The sequence below is a fragment of the Mus musculus genome, chromosome 2, assembly GCF_000001635.26.
Source record: "Mus musculus strain C57BL/6J chromosome 2, GRCm38.p6 C57BL/6J".
Classification (NCBI taxonomy): domain Eukaryota; kingdom Metazoa; phylum Chordata; class Mammalia; order Rodentia; family Muridae; genus Mus; species Mus musculus.
The window spans coordinates 118,127,134-118,149,987 of record NC_000068.7 but is presented as its reverse complement, the minus strand read 5'-3'; the positions used below and the strand labels follow the sequence as shown (position 1 = coordinate 118,149,987).

The 22,854-nt window shown below is 44.4% G+C and overlaps 1 protein-coding gene across 4 annotated transcripts in view; it reads left to right on the top strand.

The window, feature by feature from the left end:
- Positions 1-19,727, top strand: part of Fsip1 (fibrous sheath-interacting protein 1) — a 126,727-nt gene extending 107,000 nt beyond the window's left edge. Inside the window, exons 12-13 of one of the 4 annotated variants that reach the window (XR_001783179.1) lie at positions 13,364-14,023; positions 19,376-19,727. Coding sequence is in view for 3 of the 4 variants with exons in the window: in XM_006500175.2 (XP_006500238.1) it covers positions 13,364-13,874; positions 19,376-19,428 (564 nt within the window). In the remaining variant the exon portion in view is untranslated. Of the gene's footprint in view, positions 1-13,363; positions 15,029-19,375 lie in introns of those variants that run through there. The other 3 variants (XM_006500175.2, NM_001374672.1, XM_006500176.3) reach the window with 3 other exon arrangements.
- The last annotated feature ends 3,127 nt before the right edge of the window (positions 19,728-22,854 follow it).

Sequence of the window (22,854 nt, the reverse complement as noted above, 5' to 3'; positions counted from 1 at the left end):
TCTGATTCAACGGCCTCCTCTAAATGCCAGTTCGTTCCTTGAAAGAGTTACATATTGCAATCTCAGGATGGTATGGAGAAGCACATTTTGGACAGGTAGGCTCTGAGGAGAGGCGGTAGGAAATACTTTGAAGTTTTGGCTAGAGACTGTTTCCTGGAGAGGGTGTGCTTACGTGGAGAGGTGAGAGTGGGTCAACGTGAGGGCTTCTGGTACCTTAGGGTCTGGGCGGGGAAAGGAACAGTGGATGCAATGTTCATGAAGAAAGAGACACTTCTGTTCCCTACATCCCCCACATCTCTCATGAAAATCTTCATATTATTTTGAACAAAGATAAAAGATCCTGACACCAGCCTCTTTCTGGTAACTAACTTTGGTACTTTCTGGTACTGGAGATGTAGTTGGCCTCACAGTAAGGTGGCATTTTACCTTTGTCCCATGTTGGCTCTCTCCCTGCATCTAATGGTCTCTGTAGCCTCTTGAATCCAGCAGGATACATGCTAATCACTAATCACTGCAAAGTGAGATTATCTATAAAGCACCATCCATTCTTGGCACCTCATAGAGACCCGCGAAGCTAAGGGCCAGTTGAACTTGGGATAGCACAAACTTGAGTGTGTGGCTTCCCAAGAAAGCTCATCTAGCAGCTGGGGCTGCCAGCACTGAGGAAGCTGCGCGCTCACATCCTGGAAGGCTGAAATTGCACCTGTCCCACACCAGGCTTACGCCATGGGCAGCCTTGCATATGCCCACCTTGCTCAATACAGATGCATACTCCTTAGTGTCTCTTGAACTACTGCTTTAGAGCCAGTTTGATGCTAGCAGTTTTATTTATCAGTGAGAAGTCTGAGTGGGAGGTTTTTGTGATTTGTACAACTTCTAAAAAGAGGAGGAAAAAGAGGGCAGATTTAAATGTAGAAATACCAGCCTCCCCCTGCTACTCTCTGTTGAGTAGGGGAAGGCACTGAACCAAGTCCTTCCCCCAGGAGGCAGTCACTCCTGTGACACCCTGGGGATGTCTCACAACATCAAGCCATCAGTCACACTTGCCTGCCAGCACTGGCCACATCAGTTACACCCTCTTCTGTTTCTCTGTTGTTTTTCTGAATAATTAAGTGGTAACAGTCAGACATTTCTCCATGTTCTGCTGTTCCCAACTGAGACAAGAGGCAACAGTTTCCTAGTCCTGCCAAGGTTCTGAGGGTGGAGGGCACAGCACCAATGATTTCCTCTTCTTCTGGGGAGGAAACAATAGTTTCTAGAAAGATTCTGTGAACATTTCACCAAGGCCTTTCCCAGATGGCCATGGGAATGCGCATGGCTTAGAAAGCAGCATGGAGGAAGGGTGCTGGAGACACATCCGGGATGCAGAGGGATGCTGCGTGTTTGCATGACTTGCCTGGTCTTGCTTTGATTTCTGGGGGAGGAGGGGCTGTGAGAGGATGCTTCTGTTAACCTGGCCTTGTGCCCTGCCTGCAGAAGGCAAGCAGCCCTCCTGCCTTTAGAGTGGAGGAGCCTTAGCAACTGAATAGACCCCATGGTCTCCCCTTCACTTCATGCTGGTCTTTCCTTTTCTGTTTAGCTATGATTTCGACTTTCTTCCCCTGGATCAGTTCATATACTTCCTCTGTGCCCCTTTTGGCTGCTCTGGATAAATGTCCCTCCAAGTCTCCAAGGAAGTTTCTCCTTCCACCCTGTCCCTGGGATCATTCTCTGACACTTGGGTCTCAGCAATGAATAGGAATAGCAGCTTCGAACCCCAAGGATCCTCAAGTACCACTTGCTCCCAGTAACACTGATGCTACTGGCCATGGCTCTGTGGTCCCTGTACTCGTCCATGAGCCTTGTAGACGAATTTTTAGAGTTCATTGGTGCTGTGCCCTCCACCCTCAGAACCTTGGCAGGACTAGGAAACTGTTGCCTCTTGTCTCAGTTGGGAACAGCAGAACATGGAGAAATGCCTGACTGTTACCACTTAATTACTCAGGAAAACAACAGAGAAACAGAAGAGGGTGTGACTGATGTGGCCAGTGCTGGCAGGCAAGTGTGACTGATGGCTTGATGTTGTGAGACATCCCCAGGGTGTCACAGGAGTCTGTTCAGTGTCCTCCCCTCTACTGGCTGAGCTTGGCCTTTAGTGTTTATTCTCCTGCGCTGATTATCACATGTGTGCAGATCCCGATGGACAAACTAAATCCCACATTAGAGTGTGGCAGGGCAGCTTGGCTCCTGGACATGGTGCTGTGAGAAGATTTCTTGGCCATTCAAGGGGTTACTCAATTCCTCTTTCTAGTTCCTAGGGCTGAACACCGATTCTTTTGTGAGTCTAGGTGAGTGTTCTTTCTCATAGGGGAGGGACATCCATATAAATCAAACCTTGTTGATCTGAGCTGGCCTCAGATGAATTCTGCTGCAAGGTGATCCTGTACTGAGCAGCCATCTCAGTCCAACCAAGAAGCATTGTTGAAGATCTCAGGGACAGTGAGATGCCATCATAGCTTTGGTTAAAAGCTTGGGTGGTTACAAACACAAGGTAAACAAGCTGTAGAGAGGCAGCCCCTGGGAACCTAGAGATGTTCCTGAGGGCTCCGTATTTCTAATTTACTCAGTACCCAGCTGAGTCCTAGATAGAGTGAGGCAAGATTTGGCTCCTTCCAATGTTAAGACAGTTGACTAATGGACTTCATGCCTTTGGTTCCCATCATGACCTCTTAACTAGAGCCATTCCTCTAGCTATCCCCAGCCTGCTTTTTTTTTTTTTTTTTTTTTTTTAGGTTTCTATAAACTACTGCTCATGTTGCTGGTAGGTGTTTCTGAGAGTTGTAAAGTTATATCTTGGTAACTAAGCCAAGGGTGGAATTTTTTGTTGTTGTTGTTTGCTTTGAAGTAGAAGTAGTTTTCAATGAAAACTTTTTTACCTTTGCTCTTGTGGTTGACTGTTTAGGACATTCTGTCTCCCCACCCATTCTCCCTTGTGATATGGAGTTAGTTTTTTCATATGGTGGTTTTTTATATGACGTTCTTTAGAAACTCTGTTGGGGAAAAATGCCTGACAACTTAAGCTCACATTGAAGCCCTGGATTGCTTCTGCAAGGCTCTCATGGTGGATTTTATGGTGGTTTGTGCTACACACCTAATCTCAATGGCTCTGTCAACAAAACTGATGCCCAAACAATTAGAGATTTTTATGGCTGGGGAAACTGTAGCTGTTTAGTGCAGGAGTAGAGGTGGGGACTGGGTGTGGCAGTCCACATCTGCTTCAGCTCCAGCAACCAAAAGTTTTCTCTGAATCAGATTTAATTCCTTTACCAAACTGGCATTATCTGGGCAGAGGAGCAGAGATGGCAGGCACCCTGGGGATAGAGCTGTAGCTGTGGTGGGTTTTTTGCTTTTTTTTTTTGTTTTGTTTTTATTAATGAGTTGAAAGAAAGGAGACTGCATTTGTCTAAAACAGATCTAGTTTGGGCAAAAGCTTGAAAGCAAGGGCCGTGCCTGGTGGAAGAGTTGGGTTTGTTTGTTTGTTTTATTTTGTTTTTTTGTTTTTCCCTCGTGACAATGGATAGAACAAGAGCACTGGCTTGTGAAAAGACACTGGGAGAATGAAAGAGAGAGACACTTTTATAATGAGTCCCAATCAGTCACTGGGCTCAGGCCACCTGTGTTCAACAAACTCCAGCTCTACTACTAGGCAGCTGTAGACACTGGACATTATTTTAATTTATTGGTGTCTCACTATCATGTGTATAAAGTGAGAATAATAATAAGAATAATGTCTATCTCTTAGGTTCACTGTAAAGTTTAAATGAGTCAATGCATATAACATGCATAGGGCAATATCTGGCGTAGAGTAAGTATTTGGTAAATGTTAGTTATTACTGTTCCACAAGACATCAGATTGTGTCAATAAGACTAGTAAGGTGCCTGACAATTATATGCCATATGTATTACACGATTTTCCTGATGAAACAAAACCCAGTATATTTACCCTGGTTATTTTCTGTTTGCACATGGGATAATAAAGAAAGTATTCAAAAACAATGGAATGTCTCTGAGTTAAATGGGACATGTGAAGAATACACATTCTTCTTAGCAGCCCATAGAACGTTCTCTATCATAGGTCATGTAACAGGACAGAAGGCAAGTCTTAACAAGCATAGGAAAGCCAGAATAACTCCTTGTCTACTCGTTGACTGCAGTGCAACAAATCTAGAAATCAGTCTCAGAGAAGCTACAGGACACGCAGAAGTTCATGGAGTTAAACAGTGTGCTGCTACTGAGTGACAGAGGGTTCCTGAATAAATCAAGAAACAAAATGCATAGAGCCGAATGAAAATAAAAGCACACATACCAAAATGTAGGGGATACCACAAAAGTGGGGATACCATGAAAGTGGTCCCTCAGAGAGCTTTACAGTGCCAGATGACACAGAGAGAAACCGGATCCAAAGCAAATAACTAACACTGTGCTTCAGGGCCCGGGGAATAAGACCACCCCAAACTCCAAGCAGCGAGAGGAAGAAAATCAGAGTGGAAATTAATGGACTAGGAATGAAAACAGTATTCAGGAGTCAATAAAAGGAAGAATTGTTTCTTGGAAAGATAACCAAGATCAACAAACTGTTAACCAAAATGAGAGGGGGAGAGAGAGAGAGAGAGAGAGAGAGAGAGAGAGAGAGAGAGAGAAGCCAATAAAATTAGAGATGAAAGGACAGACAGTACAACACATACCACATAAAATTAAAAAAAAAAAGCTGTCAGGATATAACTTAAAAACTTAAAGTGTACTGAGTTGTTAAATCTAAAAGATGAGATAGAAAATATCAGACCTGACAACACCCAGATGAAGCTTGTCTCCCAGGTGCTCTGACATACCCAGGATCACAGGAAATGCAGGGGCAAAGAGTAGAGCAGAGACTGAAGGAAAGGCCGTCCAGAGACTGTCCCACCTAGGGATCCATCCCATCTGTAAACACCAAACCTAGACACTACTGCTGATGCCAAGAAGTGCTTGCTGACAGGAGCCTGATATGGCTGTGCCCTGAGAGGCTTTGCCAGAGCTGGACCAATACAGATGCAGATGCTCACAGCCAACCATCATACTGAGCATGGGGACCCCAAGGGACGAGTTAGGGGAAGGACTGAAGGAGCTGAGGGGGTTTGCAACCCCATGGGAAGAACAACAATATCAACCAACCAGACCCCTCCCCCAAAACTCCCAGGGACTAAATCACCAACCAAAGAGTACACATGGGAGGACCCATGGCTCTAGCTGGATATGTAGCAGAGGATGGTCTTATCGGGCATCACTTGGTAGGGAGCTCGTCTATCCTGTAGAGGCTCAAAGACCCAGGATGGGGGAATGCTAGGGTGCTGAGGCAGGAGTGGGTGGGTGGGTGAGAACCCTCATAGTGGCAGGGAGAGGAAAAGGGGGGAGGAGGAAGGAGATATCAGGGGCTTGTGGAGGGGAAACTGAGAAGGGGAATAACATTTGAAATGTAAATAAATAAAATAACCAATAAAATATGAAAAAGAAATCAGACCTTTAACAAGCAATGACATTGAAACAGTAATGTAAAATCTCCCACCTAAACAAGTCAAGGCTCGATAGGTCCACCGCTGAGTCCTGCCCGACTGTTAAAGACAGACTAACACATTGCACTCTCAAACCTCTCCATGAAGGAATGAAAGATTAAATGTTGTTATCAACCTCTGCTTAAAAAGTCAGCATCACTCTGGTACCAAAAGCAGACAGAGACACAACAGCAAGGAAGGGCTGATCAATCTTCCAGATGAGCTCAGATGCAAAATAGCTACTAAAATGCTAGGCAACCAAATTCAGGAACACATATCATCTTGAGTGAGGTAACTCAGACCCAAAAGGACATGCATGGTATGTATTCACTAATAAGTGAATATTAGCCAAAAACCAAACCAAAACAAAAAAGTACAGAATATCCAAGATACAGTTCACAGAACTCAAAACGGTTAATAAGCTGAAGTGCCCAAGTGAGGGTGCCTCAGTCCCACTTGGGATGGAGAAGAAAGCAATCACAAGTGGGGAAGGAGGGAGGGACTTGGGAGGAAAAGTGGATAGCGGGGAGTGGAGGGGAGAGGGGAACCTGATCTGGTATTGGGTGAGGGAAAAGGACTGAAGGCCTGAGGGCCAGCAAAGGAATGGAAACAGGCAACCTCAGGAGATAGGAGGTTGGGGGAACCCTCCAGAATGCACCAGAGATCAGGGAGGTGAGAGACTCTTGGGACTCAGAGGGAGGGAACTTAGATGAAATGCCAGACAGTAGGGAGAGGGAACTTATAGGGCCCATCTCCAGCATGAAGACAGAACATCAAATGGGAGGCGGGGCATCCCACAGTCACACTCTGACCCATAATTGTACCTGTTTGAAAGAAATACAGGAATGGAAATAGAAGAGCCTAAAGAAAAGAAGGTCCAGGAACAGGCCCAAAGAGGGATCCGGCTCAAGGGGAGGCCCCAAGGCCTGACACTATTACTGAGGCTATGGAGAGCTCACAAAAAGGGACCTAGCATGACTGCATTCTGGAAGACCCAACTAGCAGCTGAAAGGGTCAGATGCAGATATTTGCACCCAACCAATGGACAGAAGCAGGTGACCTCTGCTGTTTAATTAGGGAAAGCTGAAAGAATCTGAGGAGAAGGGTGACCCTGTAGGAGGACCAGCAGTCTCAATTAACCTCTCAAATACTGGACCACCAAACAGACAGCACACACCAGCTAATATGAAGCCCCTAACACACATACAGTATAGGACTTCGGGTCTGTGTTCATTCAGAGATGAAGCACCTAACTCTCAAGAGACTGGAGGCCCCAGGGAGTTTAGAGGTCAGGTGGGGTGAGGGGTGGGGACATCCACGTGGAGACAAGGGGGTGGGGAGGAGGTGTGGGATGTGGAACAGTCAGAGGGTGGACTCCGGGGGAGGATAAAATATGGAGTGTAAAAAAATAAATTAATTAATTAAAAAAATTCCATTCACCACAGTGATGCTGCTTCATCCCAAGAGATGCAGGGCTGGGTGAACATATACAAATCAATAAATGCAATATGTACAGACATCCTCTGAAGTAAGTCACATGATCATCTTGATAGATTCAGAAAGGCCTTTTCACAAAATCCAACATTCCTTCATGCTAAAAGTCCAGAAGAGACAAGAATTAGAGGGAATGCATTTGAAAATGATAAAAGTTATCTATGACAAATCTATAGCCAACATCAGACTAACTGGGAGACAATACTAGCCTGGATAGCCACATTTAGAGGAATAAAACTATATTCCCTTCTATTGCCCCCCACAAAGTCCAACTCTAAAAGAATCAAATGCCTTAATTTAAGGCCTGAAGCCCTGAAACTTAGAGGGAAACAGCTGAGAAGATGGTTCGAGATACTGACGTAGGCAAGTGTTGTTTTCACCAGGACTCCAGTTGCTCAACAGCCAATGAGTGGGACCCTATGAAATGAAAAGCTGCTGTGTAACAAAGAAAAATGCTGAGTGAAGAAAGAGCCCACAGAATGTGCAGAATTCTTCACCAGCTACACATTTGCCAGAACATTAGTATCTAGGATATACAAAAAACTCCAGAAGCCGAACAACGAAATGAAGCCATCCAGCCTCTAGGTGGGCTCAGGAAATGAACAGAAGATGAAATGTAAATGGCCAATAAATGTGAATAAATGATCTACCTCACCAGTAGTGCAACTTCAGAGGGCCACAAATCAAAATTGCACGGAGACTCCACCTCACCCCAGCCAGAATGGTGGGCCTCAAGAAAATAAAGTAAATGCTGGTGGGTGTGGCCATAAGAGAACCTTACCCACTGCTGGTGGAGATGTGACTGGGTGTGGCTATTGTGAGTCAGCATGGAGATTCCTCCAAAACAGATACTCCATATGAAAAGTCTTGGGCAGTGGGTGTCGGGGAATAAAGGGAGTGGGAGAAAACCCTGGTCCTACCAGAGTTCCAGTGCTCTAGGCGGGTGGATGCAGAATGACTGCTGCATGCTTTCCACATGGCCTCAGGTGGGTGTCTGGCTGTGGGAAGCCACTGGACCACAGCTCGGCGAAGGGTGGACAAGGGGCAGTCCTAGGTAACAGGTTCTCAGTCTCGGGCATCCCAGACACCTCTGGACACCTCGGAATTGCTGAGAACTGAATGGGGGGCCCCCGGGGGCTGCTCAGTCAGCCCCTGGGCCGAAGGAAGGAGAGGGCAGGGGGATAGGGAGGCACTGGGTGATTCCCATGTGGGCCGGAATCCTTGGTCTGGTCTGTCCTGGAACACAGGAAGGTCCTCCGGTGGGAAGTTAGATGTGGCTCCTTAGGGGAAAGCCTATCCCATCGTTCAAGCACTCGGGCCTTGATGAGCAGAGACAGTCTATGGTTTTAGAGCTTTATTGTAGAAAGACAGAGAGAAGGGAGAGAGAGAGAGAGAGAGAGAGAGAGAGAGAGAGAGAGAGACAGAGAGAGAGAGAGAGAGAGAGAGAGAGAGAGAGAGAGAGGCTGGCTATGGCCACGTGGAGAGGGGGAAAGGGAGAGAGAGAGCAGGAGGGCTAGAGAGGAAAGTAAGAAAGGTGAGAGCTAAAGAGAGTGAGGAGGGCCAAGCAGCCCCTTTTATGGTGGGCTGGACTATCTTGCTGTTGCTAGGTAACTATGGGGAGGAGCATACCTGGCTATAATCAGATAACTGGGGTGGGGGTGGGGGTGGGGGTTGGTGGAGTCTAGCCAGAATGCTAGAAGTTTGGGACATTGTCTGCATGACTTATAGTCACAGAATTATGGAGTTGGGGGCTCTGTGGTGTCAGGGACACTCTGTTTCTGGGAACGTGGCTCTCTGTTCTGTGTCTTGTAGAGTTTTCTACTGGGTTGCCGGAGCAAGCCTCATTCAACCAAAATAGACTGCCTTTCACGGCCCCACAACTAAGTCACACCACTCCAGGTATTTACCCAGAGGAATCCAAGTTGATGTATTATAGAGATGCTCACACAACAGTGTTTATTATGGTATTGCTCACAGTAGCTAAGTTATGGAATCAGCCTAGGTGTTCGACAACATGGGAGTGGCTAGGGAAAATCTATGCACATTCAGTGGAGTTTTTTTTTTCCCCATAAAGTGCAAAGCTGTGTTGTTTGTAGGGAAATGGATGCAACTGGAGATAATCATATGAACTGCCTTAAGCCAGCCTCAGAGAGACACGTCTCAGCTAATTTTCTCTCACCTGTGTCTCCTACTTTATATATAGACATAAAATCCTATACACAGCTATGACAAGGGAGTAGAAAGTAAGCACCTTAGGGGATCAAAGGGGCTCATGGGCGGGAGAGAGGAGTCACATGGGAAGCAGGCTCAGCATGGAGTATATGCATGTACAAAACCTTAAAAAAATGGAAGGAAGGAAGCCGCACGGAAAGGTGGCTACGATGAAGGTGCGAGGAGGGGCTTTCGCTCTCTTCTGTAGCACAACCGAGCCCGGGAATACACTGTATTAAGTTTTATGGGCAGGGATGGTAAGTAAGTCGACCATCAGCTTGTGGAGCTCAGCTGACTTGTAGGTGGATTCTTGGAGGTGAATGTTTGTGAACAGATAGTTCCCTGGCTGCACACCCTGAGGGGCTCAGTCCTGGAGCCCAGTAGCTAGGAAGCATCACAAGCAATCTGGACGCAGCTGCCACCATCATGCTTAGTGACTGAGAGAAGCCAGGGATGGCTCCGTAGAGCCCGAGTCCAATCCAGTCCAACTCATCTCTTGAGTTGCTTATGTGATCAAGTGCTATCTAAACACTCGGGGCATTCATCCTCCACTCGTTCCATTTCCACGATAGCCGTTATTTGAGTTTTTAAGTGAGCACGGGAAGCTTGCTCTCTGCCACCGAGCTGCACCTCTGTCCTTTATCCCTTTTAAAAAATAATTGCTTCTAAAAATCCATTTCATCCACTTCTGTGTTTGCTAGGCCCCGGAGGAGCTAGAGAAAGTATCCAAGGAGCTAAAGGGATCTGCAACCCTATAGGTGGAACAACATTATGAACTAACCAGTACCCCGGAGCTCTTGACTCTAGCTGCATATGTATCAAAATATGGCCTAGTCGGCCATCACTGGAAAGAGAGGCCCATTGGACACGCAAGCTTTATATGCCCCAGTACAGGGGAACGCCAGGGCCAAAAAGGGGGAGTGGGTGGGTAGGGTAGTGGGGATGGGTGGGTATGGGGGACTTTTGGTATAGCATTGGAAATGTAAATGAGCTAAATACCTAATAAAAATGGAAAAAAAATCCATTTCAGAGTGGTCAAGGGAACATCTTCAGCTCTCCGTTCTCCATGTTTGAGTTTGTCCTATGGCTAAAAATTATTTTTCTTTTGCTTAGTTCTTGTTCTCCCTCCTTCTCTTTGTGTATTAGACTCCGTGCCCTTCAATTTTATAAAAGGTTTTGCTTTCCTCTCAGTATTCATAACTGCTATATTTTTCTTGGTATCTAGCCAAATATATCGTCAGAATTTCCAAGCATCTAACTTATCAGTATTACTTTTGGAAGCAGCCAAACATAGCAGATTACTTCCCAACTCCCCCCTCCCACCTGGTACCCCGGAGACCTGACTTCTGCAATCCTTCCTTTCTCCTGGTCCAACAGGGGCCAGTGGTTCCGTTGTCTGAGAATTTCACAACGACAAATATTTGTTGATGATGATGCAGTGTCTTCTTTCTAAATCCCAGCTTGAGGTCTCATTGTAAACAGTTTATGTAGGCAGCATGAGGAGGTGTTTTGTAAGTGCCTAGTGCTGTGCTAGGGTGGCCCTCACTGTCTAGTTGACTAGGCTTACATAGTTGATGAAGGCAATGCTCTGAAAATGGGAGTAGTCCCGCATGTAGATTCTGGAAGTTACTTATTAAAAGTAGCATTTGCTGGCTGTAGAGATGGTCCAGTGGTTATGAGCACTGGCTGCTCATCTGGAGGTCCTGAGTTCAAATCCAGTACTACTTCTTATCCTCAAACTCACAGTGCCACTTGCCACTGAATTTTGTTTTGTTCTGTTTTTTGAGACAGGGTTTCTCTGTGTAGCCCTGGCTGTCCTGGAACTCACTATGGCCAGTGGCCTCGAACTCAGAAATCTACCTGCCTCTGCCTCCCAAGTGCTGGTATTAAAGGCGTGCGCCACCACTGCCCGGCTGCCATTGGGTTTTTATTTTATTAAAAAAATTTTTTTGAAAGAAGATCTTACCATGCAACTCTGGTTGGCCTAGAACTCACTATGTAGACCAGGGTGGCCTTGAACTCATAGAGGTCCCCCTGCCTCTGCCTGAGTGCTGGAATTAAAGATGCACATCATCGTGCCTGGCATCACTGTGTTTGACAGATTTGAAAACACATGATACATTTTAAAAACATGGTGCAGAACTTGTCTTACTGTAGTTTGTTGGCTGCCTGAGAAGGGGTGTGAAAGAGTAATGAGTTAACTATGTGTGTTCTGGTTCTGGTAGTAACTTACAACCAGGGTTGTACGTTTGCATATACAATGTATGCAGAACATTTTGCTACTTTCTCTGGTTTTGGGGTATGTGTGTTGTGTGTGTTTTGTGTGTGTGTGTTACTGGGATTGAACTCAGGGCCTTGTGCATGCTAGACAGGTACCTTCCTACTGAGCTACATCAAAGGAGGGCACTTCCCCCATCTATCTATCTATCTATCTATCTATCTATCTATCTATCTATCTATCTATCTATCTATCCATCCATCCATCCATCCATCCATCGATCTATCTATTATCTCTCTCTCTCTCTCTCTCTCTCTCTCTCTCTCTCTCTCTCTCTCTCTCTCTCTCTCTCTCTCTCTCTCTCTCCCCTCTGCCTCCCACCTCCCACCTCCCACCTCCCAATTCCCTCCTCACACAGTCCCTCTCCCCATCCTCCTTCCACTTCTTCTCTGAGAGGTGCCTCTCCAGATAGTCCCCTCCGCCCTGGTACATCAAGTCTCTGCAAGGCTAGGTGCATCCTTTTCCACTGAGGCCAGACAAAGTAGCCTAGTTAGGGGAATGAATTCCACAGGCTGTCAACAGCTCTAGGGACAGACCCACTCCAGTTTTGGGGGACCCATGTGAAGATTGAGATGCACATCTGGTACACATGAGCACGGGGATGGGGATTAGGTCCAGATCAGAGGAGGACAATACTTTTAGTGTGTTTTACTTCACATAACTGTTTGTTTCTGAGCTGTTTGTAACTTGCAGTTCCCCTGAGTTCCTATGACAACCCCCCCTGCTTTTACTTGGTTCATTTTTGTGTTCAGAACATTACTGGAAGAAAAATGTGGGTTTTAGATATTAATTACATTTGATTTTAGACAGTTTCACACATATAGTCAATACACATATACCACTCTGTAACTCAGTTGGTAGAATGCTTGCCTAGTATGCTTGGAGTCTTGGGTTCAGTCGTGGGTGCTGCATAAACTGGGTGTGGTGGTATACAACTGTAAGGGGGGAAAGTGTTTTAAAACTCATGTCTTGTTTAAAACCCTCAGCCCTGGATAATCTTTACAAATGGAGATTTAATATGTGTGATCACATCTTTCTTCCTGAATATACTGTCCTTGGAATGCCCCTGGCCTGTGCCTGTAATTTTGAAGCAACTGCACATCTCAGGATGGGCCCCACCCTCACGCTTCCTCTTCTGTCCACGGCAATATTGTCTTCTGGAAGCTGTGGACAGACACATCGGTGGTGAATCCCTAGGGGCGGTGTCATTGGCCCTGGTTTCTCCAGTCTCAGAACTGAGTGCTGCGTGGCTCACACTGAGGAATGAGCGGAGGCTGAGGAACCCGGCTGGAAATTATGGTTGGATTAATTTCTGTGTGACCCAATGGCGGACGGCAGCTCAGTCATTTCTGAGTGGTATCAGGGTGCTGGTGGCTAGTTTGGGTCATTTTAATCAGCGTTCTAGGACTCCCTCCTCCAGATTAATGTGTACAATGTATTCTAAATTTATTCTGGCTGGGCGGTGGTGCCACGCCTTTAATCTTAGCACTTGGTGGGGGCGGGGGGGTAGAAACAGATGAATCTCTGTGAATTTGAGGCCTGCCTGGCCCACAGAGTACATTCCCCTACAGCCAGGGCTACACAGAGAAATCCTGGTCTCCCCCCCCTAAAAAAGTATAAAAAATTGATTGCACAGGTTACTCTTTAGCCTCCTACAGCTTTGGACACTTCCAAACAGCCTACTTTCCTACTGCATGTATTGGGTAGGGGGTTTTCTGACTCTTAAAGTTCTGCTATATTCATGGAAGCTTACCTAGAGAAGACATGTTTAATAAACCAATTGACAATGAAAACTTTTGGTTTGTTTCCTCAGCTAAACTCCCCAACACGTCTTTCTGAGGAACAGCTGAAGTGTCTTCTGGATGAGTGTGTCTCCAAACAGAAATGCATTGCTCTTGGTCTTTCTTCTGAAAGAGAAAACAAAGATACTGATACAGCACTTGGGTCCCCACAGCTTTGCCCATCCACCCTCTGTGACTTACCAGAAGAGGCCGGAGCCAAGGTCCAGGAAACCCAGCTAGACGATGCAAACAGGCTTGAGAGTGAGGGATGTGCATATCCCGCAGACTCCTATCTTACCAAAGCCTTGACTGGACACTACAAACCCGAGGCTCTGCTCCTCGAAGTAGAGACCATGAAACACCTCCAGTTCTCCAAGGAGGAGGCTTTTAATGATGCAGTAGACTATTTTATGTCAAAGACCATTGGCATTGGGAGACTGAAAAAGCCCCCTTTCTTGGATGATCCCCTGGATGACGTCAGCGTGAACTCCTCCTCAGATGACCAAGAGTTGAAAACCAGCCTTGCAGAGAAATCAGTAGTAGGTGAGGCTGGAGAGCATGTGCTTTGTGAATATTTCTTAGACATTTCAACCTGAGGATACTGGAGTAAAAGGAGAGGCAGATGCAGTACTGTACTGTAAACCTCAGATGCTGTCCCTTCGAGCTTGCAAACATAGGAGCATACTTACGATGTAAGGAGAGGTTCATACTCACATGAAATGCATTGTCCTTCATGATAATTCGGTCATTCAGAAAATGGTGTTGGTTGTAGAGAAAAAGACAAAGTATTTTGAATGATGAGAAGTAATTTAAAAAGATTTCAACCTCCAAACTTTAGTGATACAATTTTGTTTCTGGGAATGAGTTTGCAAAATACCTGTAAATATACCTGCAAATACATGTATATACTATAAAATACATGTAAAATGCCTGCCCAGACCACACCTGTACTCTCAGATATGATTCTATAGTTTAGTCTCATATTTTACGGTAGTACAATGACACAGGAGGATTTTTTTAGCATAAACAAATATTCAATTACTTATCTGTGTCTGAAGTAGATGTCATAATTTGTGAACATATTTTAACAGCTTAAACTTTAATCTCTAATGTAGTGTACTCTAAAACCTATTATCTATTAATCATCTGTCTATCATCTATCTGTCTAGTATCTATCTATCTATCTATCTATCTATCTATCTATCTATCTATCTATCTATCCATCATCATGATCATCTGTCTATATTCTCTCTGAGGTTTGTGATAGGTTGACTTTGAGCTAACACCTGGTCTCATGTCTCTAACTGCCTGCTAGGCAACTTGACAACCTCACACTCAGTTTTCCATCTCTCCCTCTCAACTCACATTTCTCTCCTGACTTCCATTTCTTTAACCTCTTAGTCCTTATTGAGTTGTCTTTTCTCTTGCTCGGGCCCTCCCCAGGTTCTGCACTCTCAAGCCCCAAACACTTTGATCCCTCCTCCAGTGTCTCTCCGGCCCAGCCTTCTTTCCACCCCTCCCACTGTTGACAGAGTAAGCATTTGATGACCACACGTCTCATGACAGTTGGAGGCTGGACATTACCTGTTGAATGAGCTGGCACTTCTTTTTTTTTTCTTAAATTACGTATTTTCTTCAATTACATTTCCAATGCTATCCCAAAAGTCCCCCCTCCCCTTCCTCCCCTACCCACCCATTCCCATTTTTTGGCCCTGGCATTCCCCTGTACTGGGGCATATAACGTTTGCCTGACCAATGGGCCTCTCTTTCCAGTGATGGCCGACTAGGTCATCTTTTGATACATATGCAGCTAGAGTCAAGAGCTCTGGGGTACTGGTTAGTTCATAATGTTGTTCCTCCGATAGGGTTGCAGATCTCTTTAGCTCCTTGGATACTTTCTCCAGCTCCTCCATTGGGGGCCCTGTGATCCATCCAATAGTTGACTGTGAGCATCCACTTCTGTGTTTGCTAGGCCCCGGCCTAGTCTCACAAGGGACAGCTATATCACCGTCCTTGCAACAAAGGCTTGCTAGTGTATGCAATGGTGTCATCGCTTGGAGGCTAATTATGGGATGGATCCCTGGATATGGCAGTCTCTAGATGGACCATCCTTTTGTCTCAGCTCCAAACTTTGTCTCTGTAACTCCTTCCATGGGTGATTGTTTCCAATTCTAAGAATGAGCAAAGTGTCCACACTTTGGTCTTCGTTCTTCTTCAGTTTCGTATGTTTTACATATTGTACCTTATATCTCGCTATACTAAGTTTCTGGGTTAATATCCACTTATCAGTGAGTACATTTCATTTGAGTTCTTTTGTGATTGGGTTACCTCACTCAGGATGATGCCCTCCAGGTCCAACCATTTGCCTAGGAATTTCGTGAATTCATTCTTTTTAATAGCTGAGTAGTACTCCATTGTGTAAACGTACCACATTTTTTGTATCCATTCCTCTGTTGAGGGGCATCTGGGTTCTTTCCAGCTTCTGGCTATTATAAATAAGGCTGCTATGAACATAGTGGAGCATGTGTCCTTCTTACCGGTTGGGACATCTTCTGGATATATGCCCAGGGGAGGTATTATGGGATCCTCCGGTAGTACTATGTCCAATTTTCTGAGGAACTGCCAGACTGATTTCCAGAGTGGTTGTACAAGCTTGCAATCCCACCAGCAATGGAGGAGTGTTCCTCTTTCTCCACATCCTCGCCAGCATCTGCTGTCACCTGAATTTTTGATCTTAGCCATTCTAACTGGTGTGAGATGGAATCTCAGGGTTGTTTTGATTTGCATTTCTCTGATGATTAAGGATGTTGAACATTTTTTCAGGTATTTCTCAGCCTTTCGGTATTCCTCGGGTGAGAATTCTTTGTTCAGCTCTGAGCCCCATCTTTTAAGGGGGCTATTTGATTTTCTGGAGTCCACCCTCTTGAGTTCTTTATATATATTGGATATTAGTCCCCTATCTGATTTAAGATAGGTAAAGATCCTTTCCCAATCTGTTGGTGGTCTTTTTGTCTTATTGACAGTGTCTTTTGCCTTGCAGAAGCTTTGCAGTTTCATGAGGTCCCATTTGTCAATCCTCGATCTTAAAGCACAAGCCATTGCTGTTCTATTCAGGAATTTTTTCCCTGTCCCCATATCTTCGAGACTTTTCCCCACTTTCTCCTCTATAAATTTCAGTGTCTCTGGTTTTATGTGAAGTTCCTTGATCCACTTAGATTTGACCTTAGTACAAGGAGAGAGGAATGGGTCGATTCGAATTCTTCTACATGATACCAACCAGTTGTGCCAGCACCATTTGTTGAAAATGCTGTCTTTTTTCCACTGGATGGTTTTAGCTCCCTTGTCGAAGATCAAGTGACCATAGGTGTGTGGGTTCATTTATGGGTCTTCAATTCTATTCCATTGGTCTACTTGTCTGTCAGTATACCAGTACCATGCAGTTTTTATCACAATTGCTCTGTAGTAAAGCTTTAGGTCAGGCATGGTGATTCCACCAGAGGTTCTTTTATCCTTGAGAAGAGTTTTTGCTATCCTAGGTTTTTTGTTATTCCAGATGAATTTGCAGATTGCTCTTTCTAATTCGTTGAAGAATTGAGTTGGAATTTTGATGGGGATTGCATTGAATCTGTAGATTGCTTTTGGCAAGATAGCCATTTTTACAATGTTGATCCTGCCAATCCATGAGCATGGGAGATCTTTCCATCTTCTGAGATCTTCTTTAATTTCTTTCTTCAGGGACTTGAAGTTTTTATCATACAGATCTTTCACTTCCTTAGTTAGAGTCACGTCAAGATATTTTATATTATTTGTGACTATTGAGAAGGGTGTTGTTTCCCTAATTTCTTTTTCAGCCTGTTTATTCTTTGTGTAGAGAAAGGCCATTGACTTGTTTGAGTTAATTTTATATCCAGCTACTTCACCGAGAGCTGGCACTTCTTTTACTCACTGTTGAAGGTCTCCACAGTGTGACCTCAATTTCTGCTCTTGTCAGTTTCTGATTAGTCACCAAAATGCAATTCCAGTTATAGCTAGATTAGCCAGGGACTTCAAGTTCTTTCTGATTCTTCTGTACCTTGGAAGGATTCACATGTTCCTTCAGTGGATGGCAGCTACATTCACTGTACCACCAATGCTATGTGTTCCTTCAAAGGAGACTGAACCTGAACCCATCCTCTTCGATCTCCCCATTCTTGTTTTCTGTCTTCACTGAATGCCTGAGCATGTTAGCTCTCTATTGGATCACTTTATGTACCCTGCCTTGATATTTTTATGTGCGAATGCAGCTCCCTTAAAAGCATGTGACTCTAAAAGGACAGAGTACAGTGAATACTGTGGCGGGGATCAGGGAAGCCTAGTTGGCCGTGTGACATAATTACTCCACCGTTGGATACACACCCAAACCGAGATCTCTTAAGCTCATGTGCACAAGTCCTGGAGTCAACCTTGAGTATCTTTCCTCAAGAAACATCTACCATGTGTTTTAAAGCAAGGTCTACTGCGGCGAACTGGGGCTTGCCAGTTAGGTCCATCTACCTACTTAGCTACTACATACATATTCAAGTTCCCTCTGTGCTTCACACACTTTTCCAGGTTCTAGGAAGGCAACTTTATTTAAGCACTGTTGACATTTGCAGTGTGATATTTTCTCACTGTGGAGGCTGCTGTCTCATGTGTTCTAAACTTTAATAAAGTCCCCTGCCTGTACTCAAGATGACAGTCACAGCAAGTGATGTCTATAGACATTGCCAAGTGTTCACTGGGCATCTCTGCTCAGTGGGCATCTCTCCCAGTTAAGGGCCATCGGTCTAAGATGTAGGATGTGAGTCACAGTCACACTTGAAATACTTCTCAGTCTTTCAGTGAAGATGAGTGCTTCAAGATGACGTCCACGGGTGATATTACAGAGGAAACAATGAATGCTGGGGAGATGGGAGGCAGAATTGGAGGTCAGTCCTCAAGGGTGAACGGCCCTTCACTGGGTGGGCATTTGACTACTGTACAGAAAAGGACTCAAGTTTACAAAAAAACAAAACAAAACAAAACAAAACAAAACAAACAAGCAATAGGCTAGGCATGTGATGCTGTGGTCCCTCCTTTATCTGCTTTAGCTTCCTCTTCGTCCTGTTTAGTACTTCTTTTCCATGCTGCACCATCACCACATTTCTCTACTCCAGTCTCTGTAACTGTGCAGACCCCGAGTATATCCTGAAGCTAGCGTTATAACATACGCAGGCTCTGTGAGAGCCTTTTTACACACAGCACAGTGTTTTCCAGATTTACCCATCTGGCAGCATGTACCCATGGTCTGTTCTTTTTACCTTTGAGTAATATTCCCCCGTACTGACATAGCCCATTTTATTGATCTGTCCATTAGTGGATGGACCAGTAGGGCTTTCCCACTTCTCAGCTGTTGTATATAATGCTGATATAAACGTTTGTGTATGAGTTTTTGTTGGACATTATGCCCCCCACCCCCACCCCCTGTACGTGCTTTGGCACATGCCCTCATTTGGCAGACAGTTTTTTATTTCACATCCTACAACTTTCCAGTTTTCTTCTCCTTTCTTGTATTGTCTTCTCTTATTTGATTTTATTTTTGTCCTACCTTTTTATTTTTTTGCATCAAAGGTAGGAAAATATATTCTGTTTGTGACACAATTTTCCCCCTCTCTTTGAAGAGAAAAAAGCAACCAGACCTCATCTATCTTTCATCTCTCTATCTTTTAGGTAGCATTTTCTTTTGGCTTCAGCCTATTCCTTGAAAACTTAGAAAGCAAGAAGGTGCTTTTGATGTCTTCCCCTAAATCTTCACTCTCTCAACCGTGCCCCCCTCCCCAATTGTTTTTTGAACTATAACCCCGTGAAGACAGACACCTTATTTTCCTTATAGACTTTGCAGTTTAACTATTCTATAATATCCAACAGGCTATGGTCATTATATTATACAGCAAAATGAATGACGTAATGCTTAATAGACTAAATGATTTTTCTTAATTATTCATGTGTTTCTGATTGTATAATCACTGTGATTATTTTATTTGCAGATGATCAGGAGGCTGGGGATGCTGTGAAGGAAATAGGAGAACATGAAGCATGACTTTCTAGGGTTTAAGGTTAAGAAAGTTGAAAATTAATTTGCATTATATTTTTTCTGAGTTTTTTGTATTCAGTGAATGCAACATAGAGATGATTCCTCAAATGATTTCAATATTTGAATTCCCTTCTTTGCTGATTGTATTTCTTTAATGTTTTTGAAACTTGGGGTGTAAATGTTAGATTTTTTTATCATTGATATTCCTAGGAAATTTGTTTACAACTGTATCACTAATCTCACAATCTCAAGGATACTTTGTAAAAACCAAAGTTGTAACATATGCCTGCTGTGTTAAGCCTGGTGGACATGAGTTTATTGGTCTTTTTGACACATTTTTGGTGGGCAGTGCTAGGGGTTGAACTCAGGGCCTTGTGGATTCCAGGCAAGCACTCTGTCACTCAGCTATATCTCCAGCCCTCTCTCTACATTGGGTTTAATGTGTTTCAACTCTATGATGCTTCTGGGGGTTTTCTCCATCTTTCTGCTTCGGTTTCCCCTTCCTTTTTGTCCATTAAGTTTGTCAGTAAGAACAGCTTGTCTTTGGGAAAACTGAGTTCCGGAAACAAAGGAATGTTAGCAGGGTCTGTGCCTTCCTGTTAGTGATGACGTCTTCTTTGAGTGTGGGGGATTATTAATTACTCTCAGTTTATTATGCTCCTCTGGAATTCAGGCCTTCTAGTATGAAGGGGATAAAGGTGAGGTGATCCTGATTAAGAGAAATCCTGTAGCAGTGTCTCAGGAGAGAAGGGGATTATACAATCAGTTCTCAGCCTGGAGTCTGATCTGAGAAGCTTTTATAACCACTCGTGTAAGCTGACTGTGGCCCTGCCTTTGGTACAGTTTGGATTCAGCCTGTACAGCATTGTTCATTTTTGCTACCAAACCTTTGCAGACCCTGCTTGACATTAATAATTGCTTGCATATTTTCCTGACTTAGTGAAATGAAGAATTCCATACCTACTATTTTCAAGGGCATCCACATTCTTACAGATGTCTTCATCCAGTCTTTCTGTTTTAATTTACTGTTTGTTCTTTTGTGTTGATTTTGTTTTTGAGGCGCAGGGGATTAAACCCAGAGCCTTGCACATGCTAGGTAAGCCCTCTGCCATTGAGCCACACCCACGGCCATTTGTCCATTTAAAATGGAAAGGCATACACTGATGTCCATGTTCTACAGTTGGATTTAATCTTAATGCCCAAGTTTTGCTGGCATCACATGCCTACAGAAGTTAAAAATTACAATTTTAGGTTCTCCCCAAATGATTTGTGGCACTCCTGAGTACTGAACAGTTTGGTAGGAACAGTCAGAGGGCAGGGGTGGTATGGTGGGGCAGTTGGAGTGAGACAGAGGGAAGCTGCTATTGCACACTGGTCTTTCAGAAGATTCAGGCTTTCCGCATCCATGTTTTCCTTGTATTTGAGGTATGTGTATTGAAGGGGAGAGAGAGAGACACACAGAGGAAGGAGAGGAGGAAGAAGAGGGATGGTAAGAGCGAAATGCCAAGAAAAACTGTTCCTATGGGAATTGCACAAGCTAATGACCTTACAGAGTGCTTCTGCACAGGGCATTTGAGGCATAAGGAGTCTGTGTATTGCCAGAGTTAGGTAAGGGGAAGGAGATAATGACATTTAGCAATGAACTTGTTAATTAAAAGGAGTAACATTATCCCAGCTGAAAGTGGCAAGGATGGATTAACAAGATATACAGCATAATTTATCACCACAGTGGCTTTCTTTGAGACAATAAAGATTATAGGAGGGGGAGGGGAGGGAGGGAGAGAGGGAAGGAAAGAAAGTGTGTGGGGGGAGGGAGGGGGGAGGAAGGAGGGAAGGAGGGAGAGAGAGATTGAGAGAGAGAGAGAGAGAGAGAGAGAGAGAGAGAGAGAGAGCGCTCACAGGCTCTCTCTTTATATATACTTTAGGAAGGAATGCAGGGGCTTTAGTATAGTTTTCTAGATGGGACTCTTTAGTAACTGACCAGCACCACCTTAGTTGTAAATTCTCCAGGAGGCATTTTATGACTTTTCAGCCGAACAGCCCCGGAACACATGACAGTAAACTCCTGTGTCAGTCAAAATCTGTCATCTTGATGATGTAATTCTAGTTTTAAACAAGTCTGTAATCTGTTATAACCTACTGACTTGAAGGTCATTCTCACAGTGAAATGGAGCAAGCCTGGGCTAAAAGCTCTGATCTGGCAACCCTAGGCTAAAAGCTCTGATCTGACTAATTTTTTCTTTGCATCCTACCACTCCCCATTAGTTTCACCAAAACATTTTGCTAAAAATTAAATAGAATTCTCCTCCAGGAATGCACATATTGAACAGTCTGAGAGAAATGGGTGCCACTTTGCAGATAATTATTGCTTTCAATCATTTCCCCAGCACATGCTAGTTTTTACTGCTCACTGTGGGTCTGTAGGGCGACGGGGACACTTTGCTCTTGTTGTTCGTCATGCCAGCCAGGTTGGTGGTTTTAGAGCAATGAAGAAGGTCAGCCAGAGGGACAGATTCCACCTCACACAGCCCTCAAAGCCAGCTCCTTCACTTAGCAGAGGTTCTTTATTGAACTGTTCACTGGAACTAGGAATCAGTTGGATCTTCACATTCTTGGTTAACCCACCCAAGATTCACTTCCCACTTATTAGAATAGGATAGATAGTGTTCTCTTCACAGAAGTCTTCACAAACATTCTCTCCAAGATTTATATTTCTGTAACAAAGTGTGTGTGTGTGTGTGTGTGTGTGTGTGTGTGTGTGTGTGTGTGTATAGGTGTGGACCTAAGTGCAGATGCCTACAAGAGACCAGAAGAGGACCTCAGATCCCCTGGAAGCAGCGTCACAGGAGATGGCGAGCTGTCCCCAGGGGTTACTGTGATCAGGGTCCTTTGCAAGAGCAGTAGGTGCTTTAACCTGCTTAACTGCTGAGCCATCTCTCTTACTCCAACTTTGCAATTCTTTACTTATCTGTTTTTGACCCAAGTATGTATTCCCCAGAGTCCCAGGAAAGCTCCTTCCCTGCACTTGTCTGACAGCCACTGCTGCAGGATCCATCACTCAGGATCAGAATCAGTCACCTGGTCTCACAACTGTCTTGCCTTAGTCACGGCTGTTCCTTTTAGAAACAGAGCTGGACTTTGAGGAGTCAACGCAAGACACCTAATATTAATAAAATGATGAAAAATCTTTGAGGGGGAGTGGCTTGTGACACAAGGGTCATTTTTATTTTGTTTGTCATGTGGCAGACTTGTATTTTCTTCTTCCAAAATTGTAGTAAATATATCATCTAAGTCTAGCGCCTGTCAATAATACAGGAATCACGAACGTTATTTCCTGCCCTGCTGTGTGTGTGCTATTGGTTAGGAATGGCTTTTGCCCATACCCCATGATAGCCAGACAGTAAAGAACAAAACAAACACAGACACCGTAAG